This window comes from Eurypyga helias, unplaced genomic scaffold (assembly GCF_000690775.1).
Source record: "Eurypyga helias isolate BGI_N326 unplaced genomic scaffold, ASM69077v1 scaffold6910, whole genome shotgun sequence".
Lineage (NCBI taxonomy): Eukaryota > Metazoa > Chordata > Aves > Eurypygiformes > Eurypygidae > Eurypyga > Eurypyga helias.
The window spans coordinates 11,190-30,491 of record NW_010223693.1 but is presented as its reverse complement, the minus strand read 5'-3'; the positions used below and the strand labels follow the sequence as shown (position 1 = coordinate 30,491).

Here is a 19,302-nt window from a genome sequence, read left to right as displayed (position 1 = left end):
ATTACTCTTGTTGCTCTTTTTAATCCATTGTCTCCGGGAAGGAAAATCTCTGGGCAGGAGCATTGCTTGAAGAAAAATCTCTGCAAGTCCCTTTGATTTTGCACAGGGAAGAGTATATGATTTAGAGGTGGGATGTGCCTTGTTTTCACGTGCTTCTTGGGGGAGTTTGACCTTTGGGTCTTACCTGTTGTTCCTTCTCCTTATCCCACACAGCAATGCCAGATGCGGGAAGCAGGGAGGAGGCGTAGGCTGCGGCACGATGGACAAACCTGTTTGAAGGCGCCTCTCTTATTTATTATGTAATGCTCCACTTTCTGTACTGAGTAGATAAAGGACCTGGCTGGCTCCTCGCTGTTACAAGTCATGGAAAAAGTTCCCCTGCTGCGATACAGATCATGTGTTTGTCTCATGAATAGGTCGCTGCGAGCCAGCGTCACCCTGGCTGTCACACGGTTATCCTGGCTCCTCTGAGGTGAGGGACTGGCTAGCAAGGGCAGGTCCACATCCGTTATGAAGGTGCTATGTACAAAAATGCAGAACTGGTGCTGGAACCTTTTCTGTTTATCAGTGAGAATTTCCCCTCTGATATCAGCCTTGTGCTTAGCTCTGTGCCAGAAGGTACAAGGACTGCGAAGTGAAACTGGGTTATCAGAAAGGAGTTGACCCTGCCCGCTTGCCTGGGCAGGAGGAAGCCGTGTTGGCGAGACGGCCTGCCAGCCAACCGTTGGCTTGTATGCCCAGTTTAGCAAATGACAGTCGGTTTAAAACAAAGCTGACGGTGGATGTTTCTTAACATTGTCACCCTCTGCTGTGGTGGAGAAAGCACGCTGTGTTGTGGCTTTACTTCCAGTAGCGCAAACGCCCTCTCCCCTGTGCTCTCTCGCCTGTCCCGCCAGGTCTCTGAGCTCCAGGCAGTGCAGAGGGCGGTGGTGTCTGGGCTGGAGCAGAGAGGGGGAGAGCAGAAGAGGGAGGCAATGTCCAGGGATACCAGAAAGGAAAGAGGATTGTTGACTTTGGCTTGTAACTGCAGACAGTAATTGTCTCTTCCTTTTCAGTTATTGGTTATGATTACAAATCAAAGGGGACAGCTCTAGGGAAAGGAGAATAAACTCCTACGGGCAACTTCCGTGTTGTCAGCCGCAGTATTGTGTTGTGGGCAGAGGTATTTCCCAAGCAGATTCCTGGTGCTGGTTTTGTGGAGCTCTGCCAGAGTCGAAAGGAGTATTTGAAACCAGAATTTGCATGCTGGTGGTACCAGCAGCTTCTGAGATCTGGAGATATGAGTGCATCGGAGAAGCAGGCGATGCACGCAGCATCTGAGGCATCCACACCTCCTTGGAGCTGAGGTCCGTGTGCGGAGACAACTTGCAAGGCGGGAGAAGAGCATGGATGTAACTGTTTGGAAAGTACTTCCAGGGAGGGTGTTGCAGATCTGGCTGGCAGGCATTGGTGTATCTTTTTGAGGTGGGAGAGGAGCAAGGCTTTTTGGGGGGGAAAAAATCCAGGCCATGAGTTAGAGACTTCTCCTGGCTGTCTCAGCACACCGCCTGAATCTGCATGGGTTGTTTTGGCATCAGCAGGTCCTGTCCACGGGAGGCTTTGGGAGTCAGCCCTGCGAGGGTAGATGTGCCAAAAATGTGTTGTGCTGCCGGAGGGCAGATGGCTGTGCCTGCTGGGTCTCCTGCATGTCTCTGTCCTGGGATGTACGCAGGTCCTTGACTGTGTTGGATGGGATCTGCCACTCTGCTCCCTCTGGAACTTCTCTGAGAAGGCAGAGTGGGAGGAGGTGCTCTGTCCCCCGAACCAGTGAGGCTCAGAGAGATTCGAGAAGCTGGAAGTGAGGCAGCTTACTTTACATCACCAACCTGAGATTTTTCTCTTCTTTCTGTATTTCAGAAACTTCAACTCCCTCAGCAAAGAAAATGTGTACGAGAACAACAAGTTGGTAAGTAACGATTTTTTACTTCTGGTCTAGTCTATGACTCTGCACCTTGTGCTTATGTGGTGTAGTGACAGAAACCCTGCAGATGTGATATGCTGAGTGTGCTGTAGTCAAATCCTTTGCCTTATTCTGCATGCGTCCAACCTGATTTGAACGGCAGCATCCAGGCTTGCTGGCTGCTTAAAAACACACACAGACTGCTCGTGCTTCTTTGCTGGCTGCACAGTGATGTCTGTGTCCAGTGTGTCCTGTGGCAGCAGGCACGTGGACAGAGATGCTGGAGGTCAAAACTTGGACATGTTGAGTGCGTGATGCTCCTAAGGGATGGAGCAGGACCTAGGAGGTAGCTGATGTCAGAGGATGAGTACAGGGAGTCTCCCCCCACTTCTGCTTGTTCCCAGTGCAGGCAATGAAGACTGCTGGAAGGTGGAGATGTCCTAAAACCTTATCCTGCCTGTGACACTTCACTCCAGGATGGGATTTGAGTTTCTCTTGTTTTCTCCACAAAGAAAGTGGAAGTTGGACAGGCCAACCCTCTCCTGCACTGGATTCAAGCATGGTCTTAGTGCTCCAAGGATGGACTTTTTTCTTCCCTCTCAAAGAGAGAAGCAGTGGATAAAAATGCTTTGTTTTCCTCTTGGCATCACTCCCCACAGCTTCATGGCTGCTTGGCAGGGGTTCGGGATGCAAACGAACCACAGCAGCTTACTCTTGTCTGGACTGGAGGAATGACATCCTCTGACACCGTGAGCTGTCTGAGGTGCTCCTTGCCTCTGGGAGAGCTAAACTCGCCTCCCCACGCTCCTTAGCTTCCACTCCCCTTTGGCCCCGGCCATGTTCGCAGTACCTGAACAGACCCCCTCTCCCCAGGCTGGGGCTGCAGTATGTGAGCAGTTATTCACACTCCCTGGGGTTCAACCCTGGGTGTTCAACCCTTCTTTAGGTGAGATTGGGACTGGGTGTCTTTGCCCTTGAGGTTTGGTGTTTGGCAGGCGTCGGGGCCCCTTCGCCGTGGCCATTCACCCCAGCCAGGGTGCTGCGGAGCCCCGAGTGCTGCTCCTTCCCCAGCCGGGCGGATGGTGTCCGCTCTGCTGGCATCTTTGCTGGCCTCTGGGAAATGAACTGTGTGAGCCGCCTCCACTGCTTCTAGTAATGAAAAGCTGCTTTGTGCCTCTTAAAAGAAGAGCTGTTCCTTTCCTTTGTTGCAGCCTGTGTTTCCCGCCCCCCCCTCCATTTCTTAGTTTATGTCCTTTATTTTGCTCTCTCTTCCTTTTTCCACCTGCTGTAGGATGACTTGTCTGTGCTGTCCTTTCACTGCTGGTATCCTGCTACCTTGGTTCTGCATTGAGTGGGGTTGACCCCCTCCATCCCCCTCTGAGCTCCTGGGCTGACCTCTCCCCTTGGACTGCTCTCCACCCTAGCTCCTATGCTTTCTTCCTCTGGCTGCCCTTGGGACACTAGTGGGTCTGTTCCTCAGCTATTGTTCAGACCCTCCTTGATGCCTCACTATTCAATAACTTCTTTTCAGGGGCTGTATTATTCAACTAAAAAAACCGTGTCCGGCCTGCAATTTGTCATATAAGGTCTTCTGCCAAGGAAGAATGTGTCGCTTCTCAAATAGAAAAGTAGTAGTTGGTGGCATTTTTTTGCTAAACATTTCAAAAATACGTAAAGCAAATAAAGGTTTCTAGAGGCCTTGGATTCAGTTCTTTCAGTGCTGATGCACGGTGGTGTGGTGTAGCTGGCACAGCAGTAGTCTGTGTCAGAGCAGAGCTGTGCCTGGCTGGCTCAGATGGCCTTGAGTGTATCACTTTGCCTCCTCTGTGCAGAATGGGAGCAGAGGCATTTGCCTCCTTTATAAAGCACTTGGAGCTGCACTGATGACAAATGTTATGCAGAAATAATGTGCTGCTTCTTTAAAGGCCAGCCTGTGCAGGCAGGTGGAGGAGAGGAGCCACTGGGCCATGTAAGGTGGTGATTTTGCTGGCTCCTGAGGCAAGAGCAGTTCTTAGGAACACGAGGGTGCCGTAGGCACAGGGGACACTACACCCTAGTGCTGCTCTCCACATTGCTCACCTGATTCTGGCCAAACCAGTTGTGTGTATAGAGCATCCTCCTCTTTGTGTGGGGCAGCCCCTTGCAGTTGTTCTGTGCCTGTTGCACTGGTCTCACCTAAGGCACTCTCTGGCAGGAGGTGGCATGGCCTGCGTTCCCGCTAGGCTGCACACTGGGAATGTCCAGCAAGTAAACTACACTGGTCAGACCAGTTATTCAGCCAGGGTAATGGGGAACGCTCCAAAGAATATATTAAGTACCAGGTTACGAGACAGGCGGGTGCCAGGCTGAGCTGGCAGCCGGGATGACGTGGCTGGAGGTAACCCGCTGAAAGCGTGCTTAGTGTCCGCAGTTACATTTTTGCTGGGATACCCAATGGAAAAAAATGGTAATTATCTTGCCAAATAATAATGGCTGTTTGTTTCTTCTAAGCAGGAATAGTTGGCTTGTACACCAATAGTTGGCGTGTGTGTCTGTGCCAGAGGTCAGATGTGGAGGGTTTTAATATGTTCAAGTCTTCCTTTAACACTTTCACTGTAGGGGTCAGCAGTAGCCTTCCTTGGTTTTCTGCTCCTGCAAGTGCTGTTTTCCTTTGCTGTGCTGGCATTTCAAAAAGGATGCTTCAAAGGAGGAGGGAAGGGATTTTTTTTCCTATAAACCAGGAAGGAAGAAGGCTGGAGAAAGTCCCTAGTAAAAGCCCTACACTGAGTTGAGCAAGGGAAAAGTTGTTTTATGGATGTTGCATTTGTTTTGTCCTCTAGTAAAGACTCTTGTTCAGAGGCAGAAGAAAATACCTTTTCCCTCCTTCACCTGACTTTGATCCTGCGGTGTCAAAGCAGAGGGGACTACAGAGAGGAATATTTGCCCCAAATACATGTTAGGCAGCATGAAAATGGTTAAGCTGGAAGGGAGCCAGGTATCAGGAATTCTTCTGCATTATTCCTCTCTTCCCCATCGCTAGTCTGGGAGAGAGCACTCCTTCCTGCAGCCCAAGATTTCCCCTTTTTCAGATGGGGAAGAGCAGGTTGTAGTAGGCAGGAAGCATTAACGTTTGCCCAGCACTCGGAGGTAGAAGGCTGCCTGCAAACGCCTACCAGTGCACCGTTAATTGGGGAACGCTCCAGGTTGGGCTGGAAGCCTGGAAGCAAGGCTGCCAGCCTGGACTGACACATCCCCTTCTGCCAGGCCTCGCTCTCTGCAGCTGTGCATATCCAGATAGCGGCAGGCTGGAGGAAGAGCAGGGGAAGCCCAGGTGAGTTCCTGTGCAGTGAGCTATGGCCAGCTTGCCAGGCCAGATTTTTGGCTTCCTGCCTGAATTTCTCAACGTGGTGGCTGGAAGCCATGACTCCGTTGGTTCCTGTAACGGCCGTATGATGTAGGAGTTAAACTGGTGCAGCTGTTCCCCAGTAGAGTTATTGTTCAAGTGAGGCTGTTTGCAGTGGAGTTTCTTACTTCTGATGAGGAGCAGCTCTGCTGCCTGGGCTGGACAAGACCTTTTCTTTTTTCTTCCTTCCTTCTCTAGGCATTTCGAGTAGCAGAGGAGGAGCTAGGGATCCCAGCCTTGCTGGATGCAGAGGATATGGTTGCTCTGAAGGTACCAGACAGGCTGAGCATCCTCACCTATGTTTCCCAGTATTATAACTACTTTCATGGACGGTCTCCTAGTAAGTACCATAATCCCTGGAGGGGTGGGAAGGATTGGGACTTAATTTTGTGGTTTCCTTTGTCTCCTAACAAGCTTGGAAAAGCAAAATAGGCTGCACAGAGACCTTTTGGTACCGAAACTATTTCCGTGGGGGATCTGAGCTATTTGTACACTGGCGTACAGTAGCACCAGTGTTTTTGGAAGGGCACAGGGCCATGCCTTGTCTTTAAAACTAGTGCCTTTAAAATTCAAAATGCAATCTAAAATTTTCTTACAGTCCAGCCAGACAGGAGCACTGAAGGTCTCCACCTCAGCTTTCCTTTCCTGAGCACCTCTATCCCTGCTCCAGTCTTTGCCACACCGGAGGGCTGGTGGGAACACGGAGCCTAATGAGGCTGAGCTCGTCTGTGAGGCTGTGCCAGTGGCGCAGCGTCGGTCGGAGGGCTTGTACAGCACAGCAGTGCTGATAGAAGGAAGTAGAAGAAAAGGACCCCCTTAACTGGCGTAATTGTGATAGCAATTCTTTCAAACATAAAACAGGCCACAGAGCTGCCAAGATATTATATTCACATACTGGAGAGTTTATCTGGGCTCCTAGGAACATTATTATAGACTTGGTTTATATTTGGCTTTAAGCTCACGCAAAATGAAATAATACAATAAACCAATTTCACAGGTTCCTCCAGAGGAAGCTTTATAAAGTGGGACATGATGACTTAACTGGTTAAGGTGAATCTAGATGAAGACAGATATGTATTGAAAATGTCCTACATCTTGGAAAGAGAGCACAATTCACTCTTAGAGCTGCCTTTAAAATGTAAACTCTTCCCCCTTCTCTGCCTCTTTACGCATTTATGTGCTCTTTTTCTCTCCCTCCACAAGCTCTTCCCTCCCCCCTCTTCATTTTATATTTCTTGTTTTAAAACCATTCTGATTGAAGTCAAATTCCATCGTGTTTGTGCCAAGTGGTGGGAATCTGGGTCAGTTTGGGGTCTTTACCCCCTCCCCCACAGCATCTTTCCTACCACGTCATCAAGCACGGCACATTTTTATACTCTCTAGTGTCCCACAAATTTTTTTTTGTTGCTGGGGTGAATGTGCATGTCTTAAAATGAGCCCAGCCAGGAATGTGCTCTCTGACACCAAGCAGACTCCTAATACCGCAGTCGTGCCCTTCGAATGGGCTTCGGCAGGACCATGAAATAAGCAGAGAGGGCCAGCAGCCAGAATTTTATTTGGGTCAGGCGTTTACACCAGAGTAGAGCTGGGCTTTGGGAACTCGAGAAGTGGCACAAGTGGGAAGTGAGGGGGCAGGCTGAATCAAAACCATTTGCTGGGTCAGCTCTCACCAGCCCACTGGTCACTGTGGTAAGAGCCCTGGGTGTTTATTTGGGTAGCTAGCTCTCTGGAGAGAAGATGCCTGGGAACTGGGCTTCCTCTCTGCTCCCTGCCCGGACTCCCTCTGTATTTACTGAGAAGGGTATAATCTCTTTTCAGATGGGTGGTCATTTAATTGGTTGCTCTTAAAGTGAAGCTGTGGCTCGAACATCCCACAAGGAATAAAGAGCCATCGCATTCAGAATAGGAAGTAGCGCAAAAATAACATCCCTGTGAGACAGATGAGGGGTCTTTTCTGTAAAAACTGCATGAAGCCTCATTTCCCAGCAAAGTCTCCTGCACTTCCTGGGCTTGTGGCATCATTCCTTGCTTGACTGAAGAGTGTTGGAGATTCTTGTATTTTCATTTGTGAATTTAGAGGGTTTCTCTTTCATCTACAAAGAAAAGAGGATTGGGAATTTGCAGGCTTCTTATGGCAAGTCTCGGTTTCCACATCAGCACCACCATGGCACCTCCAGGTCTTTGTGGTAGAATTACTCATTTTCAGTGGTCATTTCTGCATTCAACAAGCCCATTTGCTCCATGAGAGTCCCAGCTGGGATGTGGGGTGGACACCCACAGCAGTAGAGGTTCAGGGTGTGTAGGAAGTCTGGAGCACAGCGACCTGAACAAAGCAAACCTTCCGTGCTCCAGTTCTTTAGCTGTAATACCTAACAGCAGTGCCTGTTTCAGAGGTGATCAGTTCCATCCAAACTGCGGGCCAGGTACAAACCCAGGTCTTGCTCACACCACTGAGGGATGGTGGCTTGTATATTTCCACTTTTTCATTCCCCTCTGTGGAATTCCCTGAGAAGAAAAAATATTGGTAAAATTCACTTGTTGCCCCTTGCCCCTCACTCCACCAAACTGCCTGTGAAGGAAGCCTGTGTCGTCTTGTGTGGTTTGCATGTTATCCATTAGGCACCTCTGGATCTTCTTAACTTGTAACTCACTCATAAACCCCTGGGTTTTCCTTATGTTCCCTTAAAATCTTCCCTTTCCTCCAGTTGGAGGCATGGCTGGAATCAAGCGTCCTTCCTCTGAACCTCAGGAGCAGCCTCTTGGAAAGAAAGCTGTTTCAGAGCCTCCTAAGCCAGTGCCACCTAAACTGCCTCCTGCTCACCCACCAGCCAGAGCTAAGGCAAAAGAAGCCTCCCCAGTCACCACGGTAAGAAATGTATTTTGAGGCATGCTTTAAAACTTAAATCTGTTCAGCGACCTAGAGACTAGTGTGCTGGTTCACAGCTCCCATAGTAGTAAGGACTCAGTCTCTAAATTTTCTGCTCACTGTGGGGGATTTAATCCAGAGGTCTGGTTACTGAACAGATTCAAGTGGGAGTAATTGGAAAGTCAGCTGGGATTTATCTAGTGGTGAATAGGACACGGGTGTCTTAGGACATGGTTGTGCTGTTCTTAGATCTTGGGGATGGGCATTTTTAACAGAATGTATTGTTTTTGCTAGAAAACATGGATTAAATACCTGCAAACAGTTTCAAAGCAGAGTAGGGACAAAAACAGGGTAGAAGAAGGGAAGCTTCTCTCTCACCAGGGTACGGACCTTTCCCAGCTAACTCAAATCATACACCTTTGCACTCCAGTTTTCCACAGGCAGACAAAATACCCTGGTCCTCTGACTTTGTGGGAATAAGTTCCCCTTACTCTGTCTTCCTGATAGCTGTTCCACACGTATGAACAAGGAGTTAGTGGGAGCAAGGATTTCCTGGATATCACTTCTGTATCCTAACCAACTGGCTGTGCATGTTGAATGTCTGCCCACCTGGGAGATTCATAGCTGTAAGCAGAGCCACGGTACTGCCTGCTGATCCACTGCTTCTCCCCACAGAAAGGTGTCCTGGCAGAGAGTGGGAATATCCCTAGCAGCAGCTGTGGGATCTGCGGGAACCATGTACACCTGGTGCAGCGCTACTTGGTCGATGGGAAACTCTATCACAGGAACTGCTTCAGGTACAGCTTTTCAAAGTGGGGGCACAGGTCTGTGGATCGCAGAGAGGCAGCCTGGTTCCTTTGGGACTGGAGGGAGAGTGGTGTGAGACTCTTTTTTCAGAGTGGAGGCAACCCGGGCCTGCTCTTGACATGTGCATAGGGGAAATTCTTTGCACAGGTCTGTTTTTATCCACACCTTCCCTACTTCAGGCTGTGCTATCAGCAGCTCCTGTTTTGGTGCCTGAGGAATGTGCACATGGGGTCTGCTCACAGCCAGTGTGGTACCTTCGCCCTCCCTGTGCTGACAGTGGAATTGTGCCTACGCTCTCAGCTGTGTGTCAATGGCCTCCCAGTCCTCTGGAGGATGTTTTCTGAGACTTTTGTATCCACAGGTGCAGACAGTGTTGGAACGTGCTTCTTCCTGGAAGCTACAAAGCTGGGCCTGAGCCCGGTACGTTCATCTGTACCAGCCACCAGCAGCCAGACAACATCCAGATCTCTGGTCTCCACAGCACCAGGAACAAACCTGAGAGTACCCCAGCCCCTCTTGCTGCCAGGGCATTCCAGAAAGCAGCAGAACCCAAGAAACCAGAGCAGGTGTTGAAGAAACCCAGCCAGGAAGGCCTTGCTAATTCAACCAAGCCATCTGTTTCATTTTCTGGAAGCTCTGGCTTCAAAAGTGTAAATACTCCATGGTCCTCTCCAGCTGTAAATAAATCAGGTGACTGCAGAAGTACCCCGTTGGGAAATAAAACAGATCACCGTGAAGGTACCCCATCAAGGCCTCTTGGGACATCCTCTGCAACAAAAACACAGCAAGCCCGAGAAAATTTTTTTCAGTCTGTAGAGTCCACTGGCAATAAAACCTCTGACACTAGAAAACAAGTCCTTTCTTCTCATGGCCCTGGTAAAACCGCCCCTGCCAGGACCACTACTGAGGTCAGTCCAGTGAGTGCTGAGAAGGATCAGGCACGTAACAATATTATACAAGCTCTGGCTGGATCAAAAACCTCTCCAAACAGGCCAGGAGGACTCAATTCTACTGGCTTCTCAGCATCCAGCAGGTAAGTCCTATTTCTCTATCCCTTTTTACTCCCAAGACGATCCTTGGGATAACGTGAAGTCCCTGCATCTTTCTTCCTTTTCCCCTTGCTGTTTTTGTGGCTGAGATTTAAAGACATGTAGAGGGACTCACTCTGTTCCTCTTTGGAACAGAAGCCAATAAAATGGTCTGTCCTTTCAAAAAGACTCACTAGGTTGTTCTTTTTTGCAGTGGCAAGTTTTCTTCCACCAGTTCTCAGTGGCAAAGTCCAGCTCTAAAAGCACAGTCTAGCAAAACAGGGTACACAGCACTGAAACAGGAAAAGACCACAGACCCTCTGCCCAAGAGCCAGGCTGCCAGCAAACCTGTTGATTTTGTGCACAAGCCAGAGTTCAAGGGCATGAAAGGTGAGGATGACTGACTCACATACAGCTCTGCCAACTTGATGTCTTTCTCTTGGACCAGTACAATGAATGTATCAGTGACTCCTATACTTTCTGTCTGTACCACCACATAAGGGTTTTCTGAATTCTGGGGCTCACACACCTCCATTTATCCCTGTGCAGTTTCTCCCTCTAGCATGGTGAGTTTTTATTCTCTGAGGATCTCCAGGTATTTGAAGTTGTATTAGCTGTCATCAAATGTTGGGATCATGGTGGATTTCAGAGGCTTAGGTAGACTTTCCCAGATGAGAGACCTTGCCAGAACTTCAGGATGATTTTGTGATTGCAGCTGGGGCTCAGCCAGCTTCTTTGTCTGGTTTGAACCAAGCTTCCACTGTGCTGACTGAGCAGTGGGCTGAGGGATGATGTTCTGCGGGTACCTAGTGTCTCTACCACTTCCAGACGGCCTTTTTCATCTGCAGTTTGCTGTGAGCCTGTGGGTGTTTTGTTTCCCTGCCCCTTCCTGCCCCATCCCTTGGTCTGTGAGATCTAAGCTGTTTGTTATATTGCTGTCAAACATGCCTGTTCCTTTATACTGTGGCTGTATTTCTGTAGCTGTGTAGGGTGTAAAGCATTTGAGCCAAAAGAGGCAAAATACCACGAAGGTTACTTACTACCTATTGTATGTGAATCTGCCCATGTTAAACTTGTTGAACTGGTGCTGGTTTGCACAGTAACGTCGTAGTATCTTCCCCAGTGCACAGCTTATCTCCTAAGATCCTCCTGAGACACAAATCTGACTTGTTTCTTTATATTGGACCTGATATTACCTTGCTATGTCCTTTCCTTTAGGGAGTGCAGATGTTGAAGACAAGTCTGAGAGCCCAGCAGAGTGGAGATCTCGGTTGAAGCCTGTAACCAGCAAGTGAGTGTCTTGGAGCCAGTGGGTGTCTGTGACAAGTGAATGGGGAAGTCCGTGTCTGCGGCTGTGTTTGCTGCTGCAGGTCTGTGTGCATGTGAGAGGGAAGACCACCTGTGTTTTAATGCTTCTGCTTCCAACAGTTTGATGGAAGAGGCAAAGGCTTTCATTTCTGGGGGGGAAAGCTTATTTCAAATTGCTGGACTCTGATTAGAAAAGCGTGGCCATGCCGGATGGAGATCCAGCCCAGGATGTCCAGAACGCTTCAGTGGACCATTCTGTGAGAGGGGTAGTTTCCTACCTTTGTCTTTCTTCTTTGCAGAGACCAAGGTGGCTCTAAGAAACCTGCTGATAACTCCCAGGTGGGAACAGGGAGCCCAGCACAGAAGGAGACAAAACCGAGTCCATTAGTTGTCCCGTCAGCAAAGCAGGACTCTGGTAGGAAGGATACAAGCTTTGCCTTCATTTTGCTAGTCAGGCAGCGGACAGGCGTTAGAGCTGCAAGGCACATGTAAGGAACTTGGTGGAGATTCTGCCTTGTTTTCAGGGATTTTTGCTCTGCATCTGCTTTGGCCCTGTGGTGCCTTTATTTGGAGAGCTGTCCTTCCCCAAGGAGAAGGACTTGGTCTTCACAGGGTGCCCTTATCAGCAAGACAGCTAGCAAGATTTCGCTTACTCTCTCCTGCATATATGTGTAATGATGAGAAATCTTGGTGGTGGGTCTCAATGCTTTATTCTTCTCCTCCATCCTTCTCTCATACTCTGGCCTTGTAAAGAGTGGTTTCTCCCTGTTGCCTTTGGTTTGCATCCCTTGCTATCATCAAGAGGGAGAACTAGGACTAGAAATGAAGGTGGTGAGTGCCAGAGATGCTGGGCAATAAAGGGATTTTTATGAGATGAGGGTTGAAATTTCTTACCCAAAACCTGTCTGTGCTTCTTAATCCAGCTTCATCTGGTGGATTCATGAAGAAGAAGTTGATCCCCAGCTCAGATCTTATCATGAGCTGTCAGAATTTAAAGCAAGGCTGGGAAGACTCTAGGGGCTCTGCAAAGGAGGAAGAGAGCAACCAGTTGAAGAAAAGCTCTACCACATGTAAGGTGTCTTCTGCCTGCTTAACGGCACTCTCTTCTGCACTGTCAGGAGACAGCCTGAGTGGTCAGGATGGGAGATGTGTTCCTGAGTTTTCTGTGGATGTTGTTATGGGGGAAAAATGTGTCATTAATTATTATTAGCCAGTTTGGCCTAAGCAAGAACAAGGCAGGCCAGAGAATTCAGTGGGAAGGGAAGAAATTAAAATAGGGATTTGTCATGGTCATTGCCCTGTCATTCTTTAGTGTAAAGGCTATGAAGAGGACCATCTCCTAATTTGGGGAACTGGGATCTAGTTTATGTGTCTGTTTCATTCCAGTTGAATGGTTTTGGGAAATGAAAGGAATGCAGTGAACTGTCAGCCCAAGGCTCCAGCTGGTGGGCCCCATGGTAACAGCAGCCAAGCCTGCTGCTTCTTGGTACTTTCAAAGATGTCCTGACCAGTTCCGAACAGTTTGTCCCTACCCTGAATACAGTTTCTTACTCCTGTCTGCTAAACCACAGCTTTATTGTGTACCTCTCATCCTTTGCCCAGTTGTCCTTGCTCCTACATATCCCACCACAATGCAGATGAAATTTCCTGCAACTCACCTGATGTTTGCTGCTGTCCTGTTTGCTCAGCTTGTTTGTTTTCTGTTTTCCTTACCCCATCTGGCTCTGTCCTGTCTGTTTGGACTAGAAGATCTGTTTGGACTCAGCAGCAGGGCTCAGCCCTGACTCTCAAGTTTGTCTCAGAGCAAGCAGGATGGGTCCCCACGGCTCGGTGGCCTCATGCTTTAGTATTTGTTAGCTGAGTCCAGTATTGTCCTTAGCCCGCACCTCTGACAGCTACAAAGCATTCAAACCCCAGTTCTGTTATGTTAGAAGTTCAGCATGCCTCCACTGCCATCATTTTCCCAAAACTTTCCATCTCCTTTTTCCTCAGACACAGCCACAAGGTTCAGCATTACATCTTTCCCAGGAAGTGAGCTGTTAAGATAAGGGAGGCTGGTTTTATCTCTGTCTTTCTAAAGCTTAGTGGTTGCTGCTGGGGAGTGCCCGCTATAGGCAACTTTCCCACCAGTCTCTGTGTGTGCGAGTCTGCCATCTGAAAGGCTGTTCTCTTGCTGCTGTCACTTGGCAGCCTGTGGATTGAGAGACTTGTTCCTTCTCTGTATAGGTCTTTACCTCAGCACTCAGATGCTGTGAACAGTCAGCTACCATTCCTGCCCTTAATCCTGTGTGTTGCGTGGGGCTGCGGATGGTGAGCATTGCTGCAGATCCTTAGTTTTCTTTGGTGTAGGTAGTGTTTTCTGTTGAGAAAGGAGGCTTCAGGATTTTCTTGCCAACTGTCCTACTTCCAGTTTGCAGGCAAGCAGCCAACCCATGCTGTGTCTGTCAAGAGAGGGATATCAGAGGATATCAGCCCCGGAGCTGGTCAGGAGAGTGTCATTTTACTAGTTGTTCCCCTGCAGTGACCTTGGTCTTCTCGTGAGCAGTGGTGCAGCTTTCTGCCCTGGTTGGAGGTGCTGCAGCGATTGCTCAGGAGCGGGAGGCGCAGGGCAGAGCGGGTAGAGGGAGGTGTTGCTCAGGCAGTAGCAGCAGCCTGCTCGTGGCAGGCCAGGTCCCTCTTGGAGGAACCTTTAAGAGAAGCGCGAGTCTCGGGTAGTGTACAGGGCAGCATCCAGAGGGACATGTAAGCCTGACAGAGGCCAGCAGTGCAGGGACAGCATGGCTGATGGCTGCATCCAGCATCTTCTCCTTACGCATTCATCCTAGAAAACTCAGTAGAGAGAGGGCTGGGAAATAGGAGAGGTGTCCTTGAGCTCTTCTTCGAGTCAACACCAACTGCCAGAGACTCTCGTGAGGCTCCCCTGGTCTGTCTGTCCTGTCTTTCTCCTTGTGTGTGCTGAGCCTGCATAGCTGCTGCCTTTCTCACAGCCCTGATCTTTTGATACTGGAGTTTTCCTTCCCTGTCACATCATCCACGTACGCCTCTGTTCTCTCTCTGTGGTAATTATCCAGCCCAGCCCCTCGGGTATCCGAATACCTCACACTCTTCTGTAGTTATCCTTGCAGCACAGTTGGGCGGAGGAAGCTGAGGCACAGTGGAACAAATACACGTTGCTGAAGGATTGCTTTTAATAGGTGTCCAGGGCCTAAATAATGCTGTGTAGCGGGGCTTAAGGGACTTCTCACCTAGGAAGTGTTTTGTGGAAGGAATTGAACCTTAGTTTCCTCAGACCTATGCTAAGGTCCCCTAGACCACCTTTGTTTCATCAGTATTTACTGATGATTCTTTGTACAAGAGCACTAGAGGTGCTCTTAAGTATATACCTAAGTACCCTGCTTAAGATATACTTAAGTGTATTTATCTTTGTGTTTCCTGCAACCCAATATTTCTGTTTTATCCTTTGGGAGCTTAATAAGGCGTGGCTTTTGCCACAATAAATATCTTTGAGTTTTAACAAGATAATGAATGAACATGAAAGTCAATATTCTTGGGTGTGAGGTCCCATGTCACACCTGAGTTAGGTGTCTGCCTGTGCCCTGGGGGTGAAAGCAACACCCTGTGACCGCAGGGCATCTGAGTGTCCAGCCACGAGGAGTAAATCAGGCTGTGCTCTTCCCTGTGGACACATCTCACCTTAGTCAGGCGTGCCGATGCATGCCTGTTGTCAGTGCCCGCTGGTGGGTGGCAGGGACCTGTTGTGCTTTCTGGTGGTGTAGGCACTGTCCCACACCACAACAGTATTTAAAGTTTGTTGTGGTGTTCTTTGTGTTTTTTCTCCCTTCTAGTTAAACCCTCTGTTCCGAAAAGCATCCAGAGCCCTGAAGTCCAGTCCCCAACCAAGGTATGGCTGGAAATGAGGTGTGAGGGAAGCAGGCTGGGGTTGTTGGGCATCCTGACAGAATGCTTGGCCTGATAGATCCATTTGTCTTACTGGGGAGGTTTATTTGAATTCCCAGGGAAATGGTGAAAAGCTCTGAGGCAGAGACAAGATGGAGAGACTGCCAGTTATCTCCCATGCAGGGGGATGATAGAAGGCGGAATAAGGCAGAGCCAAACACAGTCCGGGTAGATGTATCCGGCAACAAAGGAGGGAAAATGTCTGTGGATTGACATGTGTGGGTAGATGTTACTGCTCACGGTGAATGTATCACGGCACTGTAACTCTGCAGTGGCCACTGCTTTGTTATGAGCAGCCAGCTCGGCATCTCTCCTGACTTGGCACTTGGGGACATGGCTCTGCAGTTGGGCTCCTTGTGTTATATCCCATCTCTGTTGCTTCTGTGACCTCAGCAGGCAGTCAGAGGGCACTGAGCTGTATTTGGTGCTATGTTTGTTTTCCTAGCTGCACCCAGACTACCTCTCCGAGGAGGAAATCCAGGCGAAGGTGCGTGACATCGAGAAGCAGCTGGATGAGCTGGAGTTGAAAGGAGTGGATCTGGAGAAGCAGCTGCGTGGCTGCGAGGGAGGTAAAGGTGACCAGCTGTGTTACGGTGGGGAGGTGTGAGGCTCATGTCCTACCCCTGGGCGTTCTTGGCTCCATTTCTAGGAGTTCATGCTGCATGTGAGACACCAGGTTGCCACAGTTACCTGGTATAACAAGATAAAGCCCTGGGAAATTTGAACTCCCTATGGCTGTTTCCTAACTTAGTGTTTGAGCAAGGTCTTGTGTTTATTTGGCTGAAGATCAGGGAGTTTTGGGAGTGGAAGGCTGCTATTGATCTAGCTTTTGGATCCTAAGCCAGACTGGCCATCATGGCTGGCTCCAGTTTCGCAGGGCTTAGTGAGTTCGTGCAGAATGGCAGAGTTGGGCTGGCCACGTGGAAGGTCAGCTGGGTGCCCTGTGGCAGAGTGTCTGTGAGCAGCTTCCTTGACTCTGCAGGGAGTGATCTGCATCCTTTTCCTTGTACCCAGGAGTACCAAAGATGAGCTGTTGTCACTTGAGGTTGGCTATGGCTAATACAAGTTATCCTAGGCTCTCCCTCAAGTGACTGTGTTTAAGCCAGGGAGAATGAACTGATGCAGCTTCTGAAGGAGTCTTTCCTTGTCTCCTTTGCAGATGAGTCTGAGGATGCCCTCATGGTGGATTGGTTCAAACTGATCCATGAGAAACAGCTGCTGCTCAGGCAGGAATCGGAGCTGATGTATAAGTAAGTATATCCAGAAATTCGCCTGTCTGCTTGTGTGCTTCACCTGTGAGCGGCAGAAGGATAGGGAATGTGGCAGCCCAGAAAATAATGTGCCAGTTGGTGGGATGAGTGAGGGCTTGAGGATATCTCAGGGAGAACTACCAGCATCCTGAGGTATGAGCTGATGAGCCTGTGAGCACTGATGGGCACCCAGGGTCTGTGATGAGTCTGTGGGGAGGGAAACCTTACAAATATGATGAAGGAAGATTTCCCTTGACCCATCGGTACCAAGGTGGTTAGCAATGCCGAGATGAGGCTTTAGCACAGCAGGTCCAGTCCTGGGGCGTGGCGAGGCACAACTCCTCACTTCTGTGGTTCTTTCCAGGATGAAACAGCAGAAGCTGGAGGAACAGCAGTGGAACATTGAGCTGGAGCTGCGACACATCATGAACAAGCCAGGTAAGGACCGGCTCCACTGAGAGTCCTGCTGGCCCCTGGCTGTGTGCAGCCCTCCACTCTGCACGTCAGACCTGGGGTGGGCTTCACATCTGACACTGCCAGGGGCTGCAGCTTCACAGTGCGGTGTCTCTTGGCTGTGCTCTCGGGTGCAGACTCCCTGTGGCATCCAACCTGCCTGTGCTTTCTGAAGGGATGTAAGGTGTGCCTGAGCATGCGGATAACAAAATTTGGGCCTGTGAGATCTTCTGGAGCAGGGTGGAGGCAGGAGCCACAGCCTGTAGCTGTGAGATGGGCTTCCCTTGTCTTGTGCAGAGGAACTGAAGACACCCAGGGAGAAGGAACGAGAGAAGGAGCTGCTGGAGTCGTACCTGAACACAGTCAATGATCGGAATAATATTGTGGAGTGCCTGGATGAGGACAGACTCAGGTGAGGGCCCTCAGATGGTGGGAGATGAGCCAACACCAGGGATGATTTCCATTGTACCTTTTCCGCTGCCCCGGCTGTAGGGGTGGAGGAATGGCTGTAATCCAGACTTCTGCTCTGAGAGGTGAGTGGTGACCTGTCACCAACCATCTTGTCCTAAACGCCGCTGCCATTGCTCCCTTGGCAGCTGTTAGAAACCGAGACCAGGACCGCAGCCATGTTCCGTGCGCTCCAAGCTGATGCTGCCCTGAGGACAAGGGCTGGGAAAATGTAGAAGGCAGGGGGAAGAGAGGGAGAAGCTGGAGATGGGGAGGATGTGGGAGGCAGCACGGGAACTGCAGGGGGACTCTGGGAACATGAAGCCAGGGATGTTTGTCTGCTGCAGCAAGTGAAAGAGCAACTGTAGTCGAGACTTGGATCCTCCCCAAGTTCAAAGGAAGACTGCTGTGTTAAGTAGCTGGATTTGTGCCTCCTGTTGCTGGGAGCAGCTTCCATTAATGACCTCAGGGTGCCAACTCCAGCCTAAGGGTTTTAGTAAGGCTCTGGCCTTGCCCAGGTCCAGGGAAAATAGTTTGTCCGTGGATGCTAGGAGCGCCTCTGCAGCACCCCGGGCTACTGGTGTCTCAGCCTTTATTCATCTCCTGGGGTGGGTGGTGTCACACAGCTCAGTCAGCTCAGATGATTCATAAGGGGAAGGGCCTCCCTGCTGCAGTGCTGGCCTGCCACGGGCTGGGAATCCCCACACAGGCCCTTGCTTTCAAGGAAATCGGTTACAATTTGCTAATGTCTAGGACACCTCTAACTTTTATGTTTTTCTCCTGCACCCTTCTCAATGTGTGCTACGGAGGTCGGTCATTTCTGACTGGGGAAATAACAGTCTTTGCTTGGTTTTCGGTGTCTGCCACCTTGTGAGGAAACACAGCAGTTTTCTAATGCCGTGCTGTTCCATTACAGAGAGCAAGAGGAGGACCAGATGTTGGCAGACATGATCCAGAGGTTGGGTAAGGGCCCTTTCTACTCTTACGGAGCAGCACTGGGTTGCACTGAGGGTGTGAGTGTCAACCTGCTCAGTGTCTGCTCCCTCTCCTGCAGATGGATCTCTTGAGAGCCAGGAGCCGGAGAAGAAGAAGAACAAGTTCCGCTTGTCTAAAATATGGAAGCAGAAAAATAAGAGTAACACATAGGAGTGATGTTCCCCTGCCCATTGACCCAGAGAGGGATGTCAGAGGGATGGTTCTTCCTCACTGCTGCTTTCCTGGAGTTGTGCAGGACTGTGATGAGGCTACTCTGACATGGAAACTGCAGGTTTGCGGACCAGAAGGACAGAGTGAATCCCTTCTGGCTTTGGCATGGGGACCAAGGACACCTTTCCCAGATGATGGACTTTTAAGACTGTTTTGCTTCTTTGGATCTAGCTCAAGAGCTGGCTTCAGCCTTGTTGACAGCTCAGGAGGGCAGAGTTCAATTTGCCCATCCACAGCACCGGTCATTACAGTCCCAAATGCGGGAGCATGGCACTGCATATCACCCCACGGTGCCCCACACGTGCCAGCCGGGGCTGTGCCAAGGGTGCTGCACTGGTCTTTGGGAAGTCTGCTCTCCCTCCCTCCTCTGTGTTTGCTGTGGCTCTTTGGCCAGGACCAGAGACACAGAGAGGGAGGTGCTATAAGGTACCAGAGATTGGGGGCTGCAGGCCCTGCAGCCAGGGCAGGCAGAGGGCAGAACCACCTCCCTGTCTGTGGGGTGGGATGTCCTAGACCCAGAGGGGTTTCAGAATAGAGCTGTTTCCAGATCTCCTTTTGTGAGGTGCTGTAAGCTGGTTTCTCAAAGCAATGAGGGTTGCTCACTGCTTCATTCCCTCTGTGGGGGAGATTTGTAGCCTCCTCATTTCTCTGGCTGCACA

At 49.9% G+C, this 19,302-nt stretch overlaps 1 protein-coding gene across 1 annotated transcript; it reads left to right on the top strand.

The window, feature by feature from the left end:
• Positions 1 to 1,896: 1,896 nt before the first annotated feature.
• MICALL2 (MICAL-like 2) lies at positions 1,897 to 18,583 on the top strand (the record flags this gene model as incomplete). Its single annotated transcript, XM_010148442.1, has 16 exons — positions 1,897 to 1,945; positions 5,520 to 5,661; positions 8,027 to 8,187; positions 8,863 to 8,984; positions 9,356 to 10,027; positions 10,237 to 10,412; positions 11,241 to 11,313; positions 11,630 to 11,745; positions 12,254 to 12,400; positions 15,176 to 15,231; positions 15,733 to 15,856; positions 16,447 to 16,537; positions 16,902 to 16,975; positions 17,288 to 17,402; positions 18,354 to 18,400; positions 18,492 to 18,583. Coding segments are annotated over 16 exons (2,257 nt in total), but the record flags the coding sequence as incomplete, so codon positions are not given.
• Between the last annotated feature and the right edge of the window lie 719 nt (positions 18,584 to 19,302).